The sequence below is a fragment of the Pteropus vampyrus genome, unplaced genomic scaffold (genome assembly GCF_000151845.1).
Source record: "Pteropus vampyrus isolate Shadow unplaced genomic scaffold, Pvam_2.0 Scaffold431, whole genome shotgun sequence".
In the NCBI taxonomy this organism is placed as follows: Eukaryota; Metazoa; Chordata; class Mammalia; order Chiroptera; family Pteropodidae; genus Pteropus; species Pteropus vampyrus.
In genome coordinates, this window is record NW_011889212.1 from 688,659 (window position 1) to 706,984 (window position 18,326).

General features: G+C 40.3%; 1 protein-coding gene across 1 annotated transcript; it reads right to left on the bottom strand.

Moving 5' to 3' along the window:
* Nucleotides 1–7,431: 7,431 nt before the first annotated feature.
* On the bottom strand, nucleotides 7,432–8,687 carry LOC105306209 (olfactory receptor 51E1). The gene has a single exon (XM_011381120.2). The coding sequence runs from the start codon at nucleotides 8,526–8,528 to the stop codon at nucleotides 7,575–7,577; it is 954 nt and encodes a 317-aa protein (XP_011379422.1). The 5' UTR covers nucleotides 8,529–8,687; the 3' UTR covers nucleotides 7,432–7,574.
* Between the last annotated feature and the right edge of the window lie 9,639 nt (nucleotides 8,688–18,326).

The following is an 18,326-nucleotide window of genomic DNA, read 5'->3' on the forward strand; positions in this document are numbered from 1 at the left end:
TTTTGAAATTCAAAATAAATAAAACACATTTATTTAAGCAAATATATTTTCTTAAAGATTCATTTCGTCCCCTGTTTTTTGTGATGAATTTAAGGAAAACAACAGCTCCATGATCACTGGTCAAAGTTTTGGGGGCTACCTTTGAACAGAGGAAATCACAGTGGATGTAGGAGAAACTGAAAAGTTAAATAACAGTATGGAAAATATCTTCTTCCTAAATTCTAAAACTAATAGAACTATATACAAGACTCAAGTTGAATTCCCCAAGAAGTAAATCTTGAGACAAGATTTAATTATAAGCCATTTACTTCAGAAGTTTTCCCAGGAAATACTGATAAGATAGAAAAATGAGACAGAGAAGTGAAAAACAAACAAAAAACACAATAAGGGTGAGCAATTGAGAATGTTAGTATTGTGTGTAATTGGGGTTAAAACTCAATGGAATGTTTTGAAACATATTGTAGAGTATGCCTCAGAGTTATCCCACCTGAGTCGTCAGGAAGGTGAGATATTTATCTTCCCGCATGTCATTGGCTGGCAGCTGCTCCCTAGCACTTCATGTCTGCCCTGTGTGACTGAAAGAAAGCCTCCAGGTGGAGAGTCACATGGGTATTGCAGTGGGATGCTGTCAGGATAGACACAGAGTGCTGAAGAGTTATAGGAGGGTACAAATGGTGTATGCCACCCTTTTCACCTTGCATGACTCTGATCCTAAGTTTACTTTAAGTTAACTGCATCCATCACTGATCCTTCAGTAAAGGAAAAAGAAAAGGAAAAATATTTACAAATAAGGGTAAAGGAACAAGCTAGAGCCCTCAATACTGTGATTGGTCCCAAGATATAATCATATTCATAATTTCCCTTTTGTATTACCCACTCTAGATCTCCCTCACTCATGGTCAGACTTCTGCTGGTTCAGGTTGCTTGTCCAATAGCAAGCAATCCAAACCTTCTTTTCTGAGACGTCTGAGCCTCTAATTATACTTTTCATGTCATGCCAGGTGTGCATTTGCCCATTTGATTGTATCGCTACTCAGAAACACTACAAAGTGCCCAGTGAGCCTCCTGAGTTCTAAATATGCCCTTTCCTGCTTCCATTATCTAGCAGCAACCTTAAATTTCTCATGATAAATTCCAATCTTTTTCTGCAAGATGACTAGCATGAGCACCCCCAAAATGACCAGGGAGCAGCCAGACCTTTAGAATTGGTGGAGTCTTTACTGTGCTCTGATATAAGAATTCTCCTGGGGAAAGGAAGATAACTAGACACACAATCTGAAGTTAAGAGGACACATAGCACAGATGCCACAGATGGGGTCACTGAGGCAGGAGGTTACAGGTGGAAGGGGTTTGGCTCTACATAATTTTTAGGAATCCAGGGTACTGGTGCTTTACCATATGTAACACATGGCTTCCCAAGTCATGTTTGATGTCAACATGGAAGATTGCACATCGGAGGGCTGGTTTTTGAGCCAGGCATAGAAGTGGCACGTGCTGCCACTCACATTGAAAATAATGGCTGGAATTCAATCATATCCAATCCAAAGGAGGCTGGCAAATGCCTAGCTATGTGTCCAGAATGGGGAGGAGTTAGGTTTGGTTAACAGTAGTCAATGGCTGCCATAGCACCTACTATGCCCCAGGCACATTGCTAAATGCTGAAGATTCAGTGATGAACAGATTTAATGAAATAGTGCCCTCATGTGCTTACATACAGCCCTGCAGGAAATAGAGATATTAAAAAGCATTTCCAAACACGATGAGTGTTACAAAAGGGGAAGTGTGTTGTGGGAATAGATATCAGGAAACCTGAGAAATGAAAAAGGAAATGAATCTAAATCACATATAAGATTACATATTTCAGAGTTTTTGTTGAGTTTCTTGGTTAAGACTGTTTCCATATCAAACTGTAGACAAAACCTGTCAGCCTTTGTAATTAGCCCCTAGAGAAGCAGAGCTGCCTGATTCCTATGCTTCTAAAGCCAGTTTGTCTTTTTGTTTCATATTGCACAAGACCCCAAATAAAGCGCAGTTCCAAATGAGTCCCTCACTTCCAGCTACCAGTTACCCTCAAATTGCCAATGTTATCTATACCTGCCATCTCAATTTTCCCATCTTAGCTAGTGGCTCCCAAACCTTGCTATTTTTCAGAATCACCTATGACTTTTTAGATTTATGGGTTGCTGAGATCTATGCCAGACTTCCTGAATAAGAATCACCAGTAAGAGTGGACCCGGAAATCTGCACATCCAAAAAGTTTTCCAGGCGAGTTTCACATGCAGTCAGAGAGCATTTGTTCATGAATCAGTAGCATTAAAGAAGCATTTTTAATTAAATTTATTGGGTTGACATTGATTAATAAAATTATATAGGTTTCAAGTGCACAATTTAGTAATATATCATATGTATATTGCATTGTGTGTTCAACACCCAAAATCAGCTTTCTTTTTGTTGCCATATATTTGACACCCTGTACTCTTATGTATTAATCCAAACATTTTTTGTGCCATAAAAAATTCTCAATAAATTTTAAAAGATTCAGATCATGTGAAGTATGTTCTCTGATCACAAGAAAATCAAATCTCTGGAAAACTCCTCCAATCTTTGGAAACTAAATAATGCTTTCCTAAATAAACTCTAAGTCAAAAAAGACATGAAAAGGAAAATTATTAATTATTTTGAACTAAATGAAAAAAAATATTGAGTTTGTGGGATGCAGGTCAAACAGGATTTAAATGGAAATGTATAGCATTACAGCACCTATATAAGAAAAAAAATCTCAATAACCTCAGCTTCCATCTTAAGAACCTAGAAAAGGAAGAGGAAATTAAATCCAATTTAAGCAGAAGAAAGAAAACAATAAATAGAGGAAATCAACAAAACAGAAAAAAAGAAACAACAGAGAAAAATCAATGAAACCAAAATCTTTTTCACTGAGAAAAGCAATAAGATTGATAAGCTTCTAGCTAGACTGAACACGGAAAGAGGGAGAGAGAGAGAAAGAACACAAATTATCAAAACCAAGAATGAAAAGATGACCTCACTACAGATGCTACTGATATTAAAAGGATTATAAGGAAATATTATGAACACCTTTATGCCAGTAAATTTGACAATTTAGATGGGATAGAAAATGTCTTCAAAGACATAAAACCTTCTAAGTCTGGATCAAGAAAGGGTGATATATCTATCTTTTACTGCTTCTTAGAGTCTTTCTTATCACCTACCTTTTCTAAAAACACTTGCTCTGGATAATTTTTACCAGAAGCAATTCCTATCTCTAAATTCCTCACTCCTTGCTTTTGGTTTGGCTTCCTTCCAGTTATATACCTATATATTAATAAAGAATAGTGACTCTTGAGAATAGCTTAAAAACAAAGGCAAAGAATAGATTTCCTGTGAATTGTGTTGGTGAAAAAGAAGGAAAGGAAAAAAATAGAGGAAGAGAAGGAGGAAATCAGGAAGGGAGGAAGTCAGGGCTCCAGAAACTTCTGGAAAGAAGACGGAAGAAAAACAGCTCTACTTCTTATACAAGCTATCCTAGTACCCATGGTCTAAAGTGGACTTTCTCCCATCCACCTCAACTCTGCTCTACAGCTTCAATGGCAAAAATAAGGGATGCTTTGGGGTCAGGAATCAAGCTCATGTGGTTATTGCTAGAGAATATGCAGTGGCTGAAAGCTCCCTAAGCTTTCTGTCTTATTCTGTCTTATTCTTCTCTGTAGCCCTAGCCCCTAACATAGTGTCTTATCTTATTATATTTATCCATAAATATCGGTTAAATAAGTGAATGAATAATTAGGTGATGCTGGCTGGTTACACAGTGATATGGTGCCACCTGCCTTAGCACTAACTCTTCTTGTAAACTCACTCAGGAATGTCCATTTCTCCAAGAGATTCCCTTACCTGTTAGTTTCCATGGTAGAGTCTGATACTTAAAATTGCATCCTCTTCAATGTTCCCATTTCAGATCTCCTCTAGATTCTCCATACCCTCATCCTTCAATATTTTTAGAGTTAAAAGCCCTACATTTCTGATGAATTCCTTAGGAGTGGAAGAGGTAGACTGCAATCTGATTCAGCATCAGCTTCATTCCCTTTGGATCAAGTCTAACAAAAAGCTATGAGATGCCAGAGTAATAGACAAGAAGTTTGAGAGAACCTTTTTAAAGAGATGAACAGTGAATGTCAACTCTGAAATCCTAAACCAGTGGCATAATATAGTCCTTTCCCAAGTTCAAGTCTGCCTATCTCAAGAATGCCAGATATAGTGGAAGGGGATGACCCTCCACATGTATGTTCATTGCATCCAAGGGACTCTAGTCTCAACTTACTTAAAGGAATAACATAAGATACTTTATTAACTTGAGTATATATGATACTCAAAAGTCTCAAACTTTTCTGAACTGAAAATGATCCAGTTCTAAAAAAATATGCCAAAAGGTCTAGGAACATTGAATAGAGAATGCTTCTTGTGACTTGATGAACCATAAAGAGCTTCATTTTATGAGACATTATTAAAAAGAAAAATGGCAAAAGGTAATTCAGACAAAAGAAATAGAGGCTTTAAAAGTACATAAAATAATTTTAAAAAACAGCAAGCATTAAAAAGTAGCTGAATAACATAGTATGTGGAAAAATTAGAGATATTATATTAGAAAAATATAAAGGGAATAGGTATAAAAGGAAAAAGGAGATGCCTACTGACATTCTAAGGAGTTTAGACTCTATATGGGAGGCAATAAAAGACTTTTGATGGATTTTAAGCATGGATGTTAGATAATCAGAGTTGTGTTTAGAAAAACTCCTACAAGCTATGTGGAATTTTGGACTGGTGCAAAGGATGTTCCAAGGCAAGGAGATCCGTGTGGAGGTGAAGACCACGAAAGAAGTGAATATCTGGACTACAGTGCTGGTAGTCAGAATGAAGGACACAAGATGTGTTTATGAAACATTTCTAGATAAAAGCTAAAAAAGTGAGCAAGTGACATACACATTGGGATTTAATATTATTCAGACTTCTTAAGGACTCAAAAAATGTCCAAGTGGCTGAGATAATAGTGCCAGAGACAGGAATATTCAAACAAAGGAAATGGAGAAGGTAAAAGGATGCCCAGGTAAAAGGCACATGCTGTAGGTCTTTGTCCAGAACCTACCTTAACTTCCAGACAAATCTAAAAGAGGCAGCCTCTTCCTCTCATTCTAGTCCTTAACTTCAAGCACTTCCATGTGTCCCAGTGTGCGTGTGTGTGTGTGTGTGTGTGTACACTTATAAAACATTTAAGTAATTTAGGATCAAAGCAATGAAACTTTATCTAAGCACATTAATGATCATAGACATGGAATTCCTTTTAAAATTTAGAATAATAGCAACATCTCTAGAAAAAAATGTAAAATGAGTCTGATTTATCTGTTTTTTATTCATCTATCTGTGTCTCCATTAGGATTTCAAATATAAAACAGACACACATTCATCATATGTCCATACAGAAGCATGTACACACTTATTAAAAATCTGAAAAAATAAGTACCAAAACGCTAATAATGTTTTTCTTTTAAGGTGACAAGTCTATTGGAGATTTTATTATATTTTTATTTCTTCTATATTTTCAAAGTGTTTTTAAGATTTTTGTTTCCAGTAATCATATATTGTTTTCTTAATAAGAAAAAAGATCTGTCTCTCTCAATCTCAATGTCAGGGCACTAATGGGCAATGGGCTAATCCTCTGTTCAGTCGAAAATGACCAAAGCTTGCATCGACTCTAATTTATGTTCCTAATTCTGCTGGCCACCACTCAGCTGGATATATCAGATTCCATAATACTCACAACTTTTGTCTTCTGGATTCCAGTCCAAGAAATTAGATATGCTCTCTACATGCCTTCTCTACCAAGTAATCCTATGCTACTAGCTATGGCCAGAAAATTCTGGCTGGCTCTATGCCATGTTCTCTACAATACTATCTGCTTCTCATATTCACTTGTCTCTCTTTGGATCTGACTTGCACACCTCCTGTTGGCCATGGTCTCATTTCTGCCTCGTACATTCCTACTGCCCTCCTTTCATGTCCACGCTGCCTTCTTCCCATTCTTCTTTCTTCTGAAAGTACTGTGCCTGGCTTGTACGACTCCTGGGTGGACCTCTGCCACTGTATTTACGTAAAGTACAGCTGGCAGGGATACAGGGTTTTCTGGTCTCTATTATGGTCTTATTCTCTAAGCATTGATGCTGTGGACTTTCCTTGCAGGGCTACTCAGAATCCTGGGGGTACCTGATGTCCACATATATGCTTTACTCATGTTTCCTTTATCCTTGTTTTATGGATAGCCCCATGGGCCACTGGCCTTGTCCAGTCTCATGATACTTCTTGCCCTCGACTCCTTGGTCTGTAGTAGATCTACCAATTCTTACATGACATTCTGGTGTTTTCAACTGCCCCTCCATAAAGTCTCTCCAGATATACAGTGAATGCCCCCACTGCTAATCACACTATTTCCCAAACTAACCACTATTTGGGAATTACCCAAACACACTCTGGCTGCTACTACACAAGTATAGTGGCAAATGGTTTGGGAGCTATTGGGATTAAAGCCATCACCAACGTTGACAGAAAATTTCTAAATACAATGTTGGATGAGTGAAAAAGGAAATTAAATACCATCCCTAGAAAATGCAAGACTCTGGGTATGTCTAACTCACTACACTACTGGGTATGTCTAACTCACTACACTACTGGTCTCTCTAATATTCCTCCACACAATATGGAATTGGGCATCAAAAGACATAATTTTGTGTGTGTGACCTCATCTAGTTTACTGATCCCCATTGAACATCAACTTCTCCATGGATACAATGGGGTACGAATCATATTCCTGCCTAAATCAAAAGGTTGATAAGAAAATTAAATAAGGAAAAATGTCCATGGGCTATGAAAATTTTCAGAACAGGGTGTGTCATCTTTCAATAATGGTGGTAACAGTAGTCTTTTCGTGGTTTTACTCCCAATCTTCCTCTTAAGGGCTGGTGACCAGAAGAAAAATTATTTTTTCTCTGCAGAGATCATTCTGAAGAAGGAAATTCAGGTATATTTATTTTCCTGAGATCCAATGTGGTTGAAGATTCTGAGGAGAAAATCATAGTTTTAAGCTAAATGATCTTATTGTACTGTATTATTGTATTTATTTTACTTTTTCTATGTTTAAGACTTTGATAAATGTTCTTTAAATTCACCTCCTTTATCTCAGAATGCTGTAGACTATCAGTGCAAGCAATTTAGAGATTTGGACTGAATGGCTAAATGGGAAGTAATAACCCTCCAACCACAGCCACCTCCAGGCTTTAATAATTATAAAGAGAGAAAAATGAAAAAAAACATAATATTCAAAAGTGGGGATTGGGAGTATATGGTTCTGCTGCTCCTATCCACATGGAGATTCTCCAATCAGTTTTGTCTTTGAAGGATCAGTTGTGTTTTCATTAAGGAAAAATTTTTCCCCTAATACTGTCTTTTAAAATGTTGATATTAAAATCTCAGTTGAAGGACTTTGAATGAAAAGGAAGTTTGATCACTGACACCTAGGGATCTGAAGCATGGGTGGTCACATGAAAAAGACGAAGGATGCGCTGCCGGATCTCCTTTGTTTTCACTCCATAGACAATAGGGTTGAGCACAGGAGGAACAAGCAGGTAGGTATTGGCCATGACGATGGGCAGGAGGGAGTCATGCCGCTTGCCAAAGCGATGCACCATAGACAATCCAATAAACGGGACATAAAATATGAAAACAGCACACACGTGGGAGACGCAAGTGCTAAATGCCTTTGTCTGGGCTTCACGTGTCAAGCTCAACACAGTCTTGAGGATAAGCAGATATGACAAGGAGATAAGAAGTGAGTCCAGGCCAATGGCAGAGATGATAACAATGAGACCATAGATAACATTGACACGGATGTCAGCACAGGCCAGCTTCATGACATCTTGGTGTAGGCAGTAGGAATGGGAAAGGATATTGGAGCGGCAGAAAGGCAGCTGTTTGATGAAGACAGGTAGGGGTGCCATAAGTGCAGCACCCCGTACCACAGCAGCCAAGCCAATCTTGGTAACACGAGGCAATGTTAACACAGTGGCATGGCGTAGAGGGTGGCAGATGGCCACATAGCGGTCAAATGCCATGGCCAGCAGTACTGTGGACTCCATGCCAGATAAGGAGTGGATGGCAAACATCTGTAGCAGACAAGCATCAAACTGGATGGTAGTAGAATTGAACCAGAAGATGGCCATCATTTTGGGCATGGATGAAGTGGAGATGAGGATGTCAAGGCCAGAAAGCATGCAAAGAAATATATACATGGGTTCATGTAGGCTGTGCTCAGTCCGCACGATGTAGATGATTGTCAAGTTACCTAGTACAGCAATGAGGTAAAGGGAACACAGTGGGAAGGCCAGCCAGAACTGAGCTTCTTCCAAGCCTGGGAGGCCTATTAGAATAAAATATGTGGCACTAGATTCATTGCCATTAGATCCCATCATAGTGAAGAAGCTGAGCTGCAACCAATGCCAGGCTGGGAGAGGCTGGAATGCAAAGATAAGCCATTGTCAGTTCCTTCGGAATCACAATACCACACTTCTTTCCCTCTTATTCTCTGACCCAAACTCTAACTTTATTGCCTATCCAAACTCTGATTCTATTCTAAACTCAGCCTAACCATCCTTCAAAACTCAAGGCCCAGATAAAAATTCACCCAGCCCTGCTTACTAATAATCCCACCTTTAAAACCAATCCTGAAAACAAGTGAAATATTAAGGCGAAAAATCCAAGCATACTTTAAATCATTTAGTTCATCAGAGATAAGCTATTAAATGAGTACACATCAGACTTAGATGATAAAAAAAATCTCATCACTTCTATCCTGTCTTACCTTTATGCTCCCCTACGCTTAATACCAACTATAATTCTAACTATATCATTAGACTATCTATCGTTAAGACTAATTCCAGGTCCAAATATAGTAATATTAATAGCACCATAGTTTAACACTGATACCTAACCTTATCACTAATCCTAATGATCGCTCTAATTCTAGCCTTAACCCTAACTTTAAAATTAACCTAAGACTTAATTCTAGTACACCTATTTTATTGTAAACTCTAATCTAATTTTTAAAAAATCCTGACATGCTAACTTTATCTTGAACTTTAACTCTAAATTTCATTTTGCCCAAATGTCCATCAAAAATCTTATATTTGTCTAAAATACCCAGTTTATATTATAGAAGGAGCAATGGCTGCAATGGATGCCATTGGTGCCCCAACTAGATCTCCTTCACCAAGCCAATGCACTTATATCTCACCTAAAGTGAGTGTTTAGTGCCAAAAGCTCACAGTTCTCCCTTTCTCCAAAAAATCACCATGATCAAATGAGAGGCACCTTACCCAGGTAGTTATACTGTTCTCCACTAGGGCATATTTAGAGTTCTATGACTGCCAGACATAAAGGTACAAAAGGCTAGTCTCCTTGCCTCAAGATGAGGAATTGTGATGCAATGTGTGCTTCAGAGCTTCCTAGGGAACTAGACTGAAGCTGGCCTCCAGCTGAGACCACAGCCTTACTTAGCTTTCTTTCCCTGCACGATGCTGCTTCTTTCACTTCTATTCTCATGACAGTTGTCTCTGAATATATCATTTAAATAAGCATTTCCAGCTCAAGCTCTGTTTCTAGGGGACCCACCAGGCTTAAGGGACTGGGACTGACACAGAAGACTAAACCTCAGAAATGATGGCATTAGAAGCACCGGAATCATGATCAGTCCTGGAGTGAGGTTCCAGTATCCCTGAATCTGACTACAAAATTGGTGGATATAAGTGGAGATTGCTTAGGTGAAAAACTAGACTTGAGTTTTCTCAGATCATATCTCTGTTGAAACGATTAGAGAGTTAACTATTGTCCTTCTTCCTTTCCTGTCATCCATAAATATTTACATTTTCCTATTATTATTGGATAACTAAATTGTATATATATATATTCAGCTATAATTTGGTAGCTAACTATCTCCATTATGGAAATAGGGGCACTTACTGCTAGGGTATATTGAAGATAATTTTATCTTGGGAAGAAAAAAAAAAGATTAGATTTTTAAGATTTGGACCCTGACAATAAGGTCCAAATAGGGCCGTTCCGCTTGGGTAACCAGAGAGCAGTTGAGTACGATGAAGAGTTTATAGCTAGCATCAGAAGGGGTCTTGTACCATTCACTGGGTTCAGGATGTGTCAATAACCTTTGTTCTGAGCTGTCACTCAGAGGTTCCCTCAGACCAGAAGAGAAAACACCAGGAGCATGAGTTTTAGAACACAGAGTGAAAGAGTTTACTTCAAAATGCTGAAGGAAGAAGGTATAAGAAACTATATTTAACCTAAAACTTCAGCCAAAGTCATCAATGTCACTTACGTCTTCAGTACTGACCTCTCTGTCGCATGTGACACTGTGAGCAGTTCTCTCCTTGTTAAATGTCTCCCTCTTCCTCTGTTGCTCCTCATCTCTCTCTGATCACTAGTTCTCCTTTCTGGATCTTTCACCTCCTTTGCTTGACCACTGAGTATACTCTTAAATGTAATGCTCACAGTTCTTGCGATGCTCACAGTTCTTGTTTTTCTTGTTCTATACCTTCTCTTGGGGCATCTCGTCCTCTTCAGTAAATTCATTTGTTATGTATAAACTATTTATTCCAAAATCTATTTAGCAAGTCCTGGATTATCTTATGTCATCCAGATTCATAACTCTAGCATTTTATGAAAAGGGTCCACCAGGCTTTCTCTCAAGCACATCAAATTCCCCTTGTCCAAAAAGCAAACTCTTCCAGAAGCAATATTGTATAGCTTTTAAGAGCATGAGCTATTAAATCAATCCTGGATTGAAATTCCAATTGGGAACTTTGCTAGCTGTGCAATCTGGGGCAAACTTTCCTAAGCCTCAGTTTCTTCATCTTTAAAATTAAGATAATAGCCATGACCTAATGAAGGTCAGTGTGAGGATCAAATGAGATGATGAATGTAAAGCATTTAACACAATGATAAGCACATAGTAAATGTGCGAAAAATCATATCTATTGTTGTTAACTGTTTTCCTCTAGTGTTTCTTTTTCTCTGTTATGATGGCCTACAGAGTCACACAAGATAGGTACTCCAATTCTGACTGCCTCTCATGTGAACTTCTTTATCTGCACAATCCCAATAATCTTCTAACCAAATAAAAAAAAAAATGAGGTCACTGTTTATTATTTTAAAAGATATCCTTGAAAGCTCTAAAATAATTCTAGAATAAAGACTAAACTACAAGGGTGTGGCAAAAAGGTCTGCCTTTCAGCATCTGGCCCTGGGTATCTCTATCACCACTTCTCACCATGGCTCCTGTGCTCCAGCCACATTAGAATACATACTATTTTCATGAAGCAGCATTGATTCCCATGTCTTTGTGTCTTTTTCTCTTTTTTACCTCTTGTCTCTTTGTCGAGATCCTCCCAGACCTCCTTCCTTGACTTTCCACTGAGCAAAATCTTATTCATTTTTCACTCCTGGTTTACTGTCTCTTTCCTATGCCATCTTCCTAAGCCTCTTTCCCCTTAGTATAATCAAAGACTTCCTACTCTGTGCTCCCAAAACTCTTTGTTTATGCCTTTTTTTATGCATTTACCCACCCTCTTGAACTATAATTATTGCATATTTGTTTTTCTCTCAATTATGAATTCCTTATTGGTAGGAACTCTACCATATTTATTAACGTTTAATTAATATTTCTTGAAAATGAAAATGAGTTTTATCAAAAGGAGAATTCCTCAATAGACATCTAAAAAGGATGGCACCATCACAGTGGTAGGAAAGACTGCCAGTTGTCTGAATATTAGAGACTTTTGAGAATAAAAGATTGTTAGAAGGTCAGTGCAGGGTGGTCTTAAGTTCAGAACAAGAATCTTTAGGGTCAAACAGAAAGGTCTTTCTTAACGCAGGGAGCCAGAGGGCATGAGCAGATATTGGAGAACAGAGCAGGTACAAAACCTTGGCTCTAAATAAATGCAAAAAGGACATGCAGCACAGTTTGTGCCCGAGGGAGGGGGTGACCTAGGATCCCTCACCTGGAGGTATCAGCAAGAAGGCACTGGTACTCCAGAGGGCCAGATAACCACACTATCCAGAAATTTCACACGAACAGACATAGTAGAATAGGGCAATTCCCAGGATAAAAATGTGCTGCCTTAGGAATCATGGATTGCCATATTCAACCCTATAACCTCTGATGGTAAAATGATGTGGCGAGCCGAGTTCTGGGGCTAGGAATGCAAGTCTCAGCTCTAAATAAATGCAGAGGGCAATAATAACTCATAGTGCTGCTGCAAAATTATGTGAGATAAGGCACGTCAGACAGCATTGTAAAAATTGCTTCACAATGCACAAAGCATTTTTTTCCCACATTTTCATAAACGTGGGAAACAAAATCTCTGAAAAGAAATAAAGTTTCTAAAAATTTTTCATGTCCCTCCTATTAGTCACCTTAATTGCCACTTCACCCCAAACACATACTGGTACACATACACATACTGACTAAAAATCAATCTCTCACAATGGCAACAACTAAGCACTGATATAAAGATTCCAGAAATCAGAGGACAATTCAGCCGACCTGGAAAGGGAGGTGCCTCAATGGTATGAAGTGCACAGTTATTACTGGAGGTAAAATATCAGGCTGGACCTCAGAAGACTGCAGCAGAAGATAAATGAAGGAATGGGGAAAAGAGCCAGCCAGAGGGCCCAAGTATCTCATCCTTCAGATTGTTCAGCCCTGAAGCATCCCAGTTTCCCACAGTCCCACCAAGAGGCAGGCAGAAGGACCAATGACTTCTAGCCTGAGCAGTGGCTGGTAATTAGAACCACTGGCATGCACTCAGAGACAGAACATTTGGAGTTCTAGAGGAAATTGGAACTAAATCCCTCTAGTTTTAAAATAAAGTATAATCAAGGAAAAATAAACAGTTTTTTCCTTTTTCTTTCTTTCTTTTTTTTTTTTTTTTTAGAAACCTTATACTGTTCTCACCTCCAGAGAATAACCATGTGCATGAGATTTTCTCTGAAAAAGTCACACTATCTTAGTAAGTCTCAGGAATGTTTCTTGGAGAACTGTGAAGAGTATCTTGGCCCTTTCGTGAGGATAAGGGAGCAGGAGCCCCCAGCCACACAGAGTAGAAATCCACTTTGAGGCCTTCAGTCCTCCTCATTCCTTCTCCCTGGCCTCCATGACTCTGTCCCCCAGCACCAGCTCAGCCCCCATGACGAGCCCTTCCTCACATTCTTCTCCAGAACTCTCTAAACTCCTTCCTTCTCAGAGACCCATGAAAAGCAGTCAGGGTGGTCGGACAGTGCTGTGAGCGCTATCTCTTCTGACCCAGGAGAACAATGAGGTCATGCCCAACATTGATTTTATTGTTTTTATGATAATAGCAGAAATTACTGAATGCCTACAATATTCCAGACACTATATAAAGCTTATCTCTAACCCAAGAACAATGCCACACGATAGGGAGTCTATGTTTCTTCTCAATATTGTGTGAGACAACAGAGGTTTCAAGGAGTCAAGTAACGTTCCCAGAGTTAAACAGTTGACTGGTAAAGTGGAAATTTAACCTAGACTAACTCCAATGCCTGTATTTCCCCCCATTCCAGACTGCCTTTGATTGTGTTACACCTTCTGAGAGCTAATAAAATCAGCCCAAGAGGTAGGGTAGAAGAAGTCTCAGTAAAATAAGACACCTGGCCCGGGTAGACCCTTGGAAGGGAACCCAAGAGGGCAGTAAAGAAGACCCTCCTGACTGGGGCACTTTCCAACTTTCAACCCCAACTTCTCTGACTACAACATGGGCAAGCCTCACAGTGGAGATTAAAAAAAGCTTTATCCCCTATCAAGTACTTCTTTCATATATGATTAGAGCCTCTCATTAACCTGTCAGGCAGATATTATTAAACCTATTTGACAGATAAGGATATTGAGAGTTAGCTCTCTCAAGTCCATGTCAAGTCCATGTGCTTTCTAATAATCCAGGTTACTACTCTGCCCTTCTCCCAGGCTCTTTAAGAATGGACCGGTGCTCTTTAAGAATTATATTAATGTTATTCTTCAAGAAATCCAAAATTTGAGGATCTATGCATCCAGAAGTTCTCTCCAGGATGCAAAATACCTGATCAGCTCTCCCCACTTAGGTTCAATGGGGAAAAGAAATAAGGAGGGGATGCAGGAAGGGACTCATGGTCACTGCCAGTATCTGAGCTAAGCATACAGAACGTTCCATGGCTAGAGGAATGGGGTGGGGGCCTTGGGTGCCACTACTAGCCTCTGTGAGAACATCCAGAAGAGAATGCCTTAGAGGAAATCCCAGAAATACCTGGGAGCCTCTAGCTCCTACTCACAGGCCCAGAAAGGGAAGGCCAACCTCAGGGGCAATGCTGTGGCCTGTAAGGGCTATAGGAGCTCATCACTAAATTCATGGAGAAGAAGCCCTTTTCCCAATACTCCATGAGAGTAGTAGCCCTAGAATCACATCCACCCCCAAATTATCTACATCCTCTCTCCCCCATAAGTTGCTGTATTTGATAAAGCAGATAAACCTTGGCAGGGCCTTGGTCATTTTTTTAATGGCCAAGATGAGAAGTACAAAAGATGATAGTACAATTCTAACTCAATAAAAAGTGAGGCTCCCAGCCCCACCCTACTCACTCAAGTCAGCCTGGCCCCTAAAATAACTCTTATGCATAGCTTCATGGGTTTAGGTCCCTGACCCTCCACTTCCTAAGTAGAACCAGAGCCAATAAGCATCCCACAGACCTGCTAAGCTTGACCTAATTGTCGGTGCCCACCAAAACTACTCTAGCTGTAGCCTGCATGCAAGGAGAATGTAGTGCTGCAGTGCAAAAGCCAGATCTGGGACTTTGATACACTAATCCTTTCAACAATTACAGGAATGCCTCAGAGATACTGCAAGTAAGTTTCCATATGACCACTATAAAGCCAGTCATAATTCTTTGGCTGGTGGGAAAAGATTCAACATATAAAAAAAAAAAAAATGCAACATCTGTGAAGTTTAATGAAGTGAAGCTCAGTAAAGCAAGGTACACCTGTATTGTTTGTCTGACTACTGGGGACCATACTCCATGCTAAGATATTGAGATACAGAGTAAACAAGTCACAGTTCAGCCCTCCAGCTGTGGGGAGAAATTGAGACAAACATGTGGCCACCACAGCTTGTTGTGATAAATGTTAGGATAAGGGTAAGCACAAGGGCCTCCAGAGCAAACAGACAATAGCTCACCAAGTAGTCAGGCTCAGAGGGCTTCCTTGAGGAGGTGACATCTGAGCCAAGACTTGTGGAGCCAGTCGCAGTTAACCAGGCAGCGTTGGGGGCATGGGCACAGCAGCATTCAGTGTGACAACAAAAACACATTATTTGCCCTGAACTGGATATAAAACAGTGAGTAAAACAGAAAAGATCACTGTTCTCTTGGAGCTCATGCACTAAGAGGGTAATAACAAAAAATTAACAAATAAATAAGCAATAACATTTCAGACAAAGATAAGTGCACTGAAGACAAGACAGCGTGATAGGAGGCAAAGGAAAAGTACAGAGGCAAAGGACAAGGAGAGGGCACCCATATTTGAGATGGGGGTCAGTGAAAGCCTCTCTGAGAGGGTGACGTATGAGCTGAGAGCTGTGTGACAAAATAGATCAGCCATTCTAAGATCTAGTAAGAGAGTGTTCCGGGCTGAGGAAACAAGAGAAAAGATCTTGAGGCAAGCATGAGTTTGGGGGTTCACAGAACAGAGAGAAGGTCAACGTAGCCAGAGTATCAAGGGTACAGGAGAGTTTTTGAAGACGAAGGCTGAAAGGAGGGCAAGAGCCAGATGATGTAGTGGTTTGCAGGGCAAAACAAGGAGCTTTAATTCTGAGTGACTTGGGGAAAACGAAGCAACAGACCTGATCTAGTTTGATTTTAAAAGTGCACTCTTACAAATGCAAAGATCTGGAGAGAAAGAACATACCTTGTTTGGACAGCTGCTAGCAATTCAGATGGCTGGGGTAAAGAATACAAGGCAGGGGAAGTTGCCGTGTAGACACTAATCCACTTTATAAATGGATTGAATACTGAACCCTGATCCTAGGCACAGACTGGGTCTGGATAAGACCCCAGGAAGATTACTAAGTCCAAGTCTCAGCCACAGCCTCACTCCTCCTGCAGAATTTCGAATGAGCTCAGATCCCAATCAAAGTTCACATCCCAAACAGACCTATAGTCTGTCCCCTGATCACAAACCAAGCTTCAACCACACTACTAGCCTGAGACTGGCCCTGTTCATAAGCTGAACCCCAATCAAACTCTAGCCCAGTTCCAACCCCACATGTTTTCTGCCCCTATTCACCTTTATTTAGGCCAACTCCCACCAGGCTCTGTAGATGGGCACCCCCATAAACCGATCAATGGAAAATTGCTTGGAAACTACCCATAACTACTGCCCAAACTTCCCCTCACCACACAAACAAAGAAACTGCTAAGGCTGTCCGTCCTTTGAGTCAGGGGCTTCCTTCATATCCCTCGGCCCCACCCCTGTCTTTCTGGTTCTTTACAGCCTGGTTTCTCATTCTCTCAGCAGGTCTAATGGGAGACCCTTAGCTACACACACATACCTGGATGTATCCCCCGGTCTCCTGAATTCACCTCACGGCACTGCAGGAACTGGTACCCTTTTCTCCAGTACTCTCCCTGGAGAGGTCTGGCAGGCAGCACAGTAGTGCAGCCTTCTGTCTCCGCCCCCTCCTATGGGCCTCCCTGGTCAGGGTGATTTATTTATTCTCTGTCTTATCTCCTCCTCCTTCTGTTTCTTCCTGCTGGGGTGGGGGTGGGATGCTGCCCAGAGAGTCTACCAGCAGGTATCCCTCAGTAGGCAACTGTGGCGTCCTTCTTGGCTTCTGTGTCCTGGAAAGGTGTGCCTGGGGGGATGCAGAAGGAGGGACAGTGGGTAGAGGGGTTCCCTAGAGTCCTCTCCCCATTGGCCTTGTGCTATCTCCCAATGTGAAATTTTACAAAGGGAATGAGTGAGGAAAGGCTAGAAGAAACTCATTTGTGTGAGTGACTATAGCCTTTGAGAGGAGCTTTTCTCCAAGTTTCTTCCCAGGCTCATAAAATTCAGCCAGAGGAAAAGCAGAATAAGCTTTCACAGAGACCCCATGATTCAATACCAGCCCATCACCTTCCTGAAGCTTTCTCTGTCCTCCACCTTCTTTCCATTGGTGGCACTTGCTTCGGTCCTTGCTGAGCCTGGATCCTAATGGACCAATCTGCCTTTCCCCCAAAGCTCCAGGGCTACATCTGTTTGTCCCAGGCTCTGGGTCCCGTGTCTAGCTAACTCATAACAGGGGTCCCCTGGGACCATGCCTCCCTGGCCTTGAGTTTCTGAACTCCTGGCTGAGGATGTGATTTCCTTAACCCTCCCCTACCCCCAACACCAGCCATCTAAGAGCAATCTGGTTTCTCTCTTAAGGGCAAAAATAGTGAGACAACATTTTAAAGTTAGAGAATAACCTAAATGTGAAACTAAATACCTTACATATTTAAATAAGTTTTAAAAACTGTGTCTATAAATAAAGCAAAGTAAATTTTAGTCGGTTTATCCTTATTTTTTACTGATTAATTTTACAGCTGTAAGTTTTAAATTCATAACACAGGACATGCTGACTTAAGCTGCGCAAAAATAGACAATGTCAAATCAGGCCATTCCAACTCAGACCACATCTAAACTAGTGATTATAAGAGCTCCAGGTACCTGCAAACCTGCCGCCTGACTCTTGCCGTCACCTTTAAGGAATCTCTGCTGCCTCCCTCAACTTCCCATAGATTGACTGTATATGAAGACTTAAAAAAAAACAAAACAAACAAACAAAAAAACCAGGAACTACTACTTCTGGCCAAGATAAAGTAATAGGACGTAATATCTACCTAAAGGAAACTAAAATGAACAATATATATAAAACAAGGATTTGCAAGATACTGGATATCAGGCAATGAAGGAGAGTGAACCCTGAGACACGGAAACACATGAGGTGATGCTTGTGGTTTCCCCAATTTATTGCCTTGAATCTCCTTGCTGCAGTACAGGGACGGAGAACCCAGGCAGAGTCCAGAGGGCACACTAAGTTGAAGATATGAAGCTGAAAGTTCAGGAAGCTAGCTAGAATTTAAAGGCAGAGATTTAGAGATGTGAGATCTACACAGTGAGAGAAATCCAGAAATGTGTA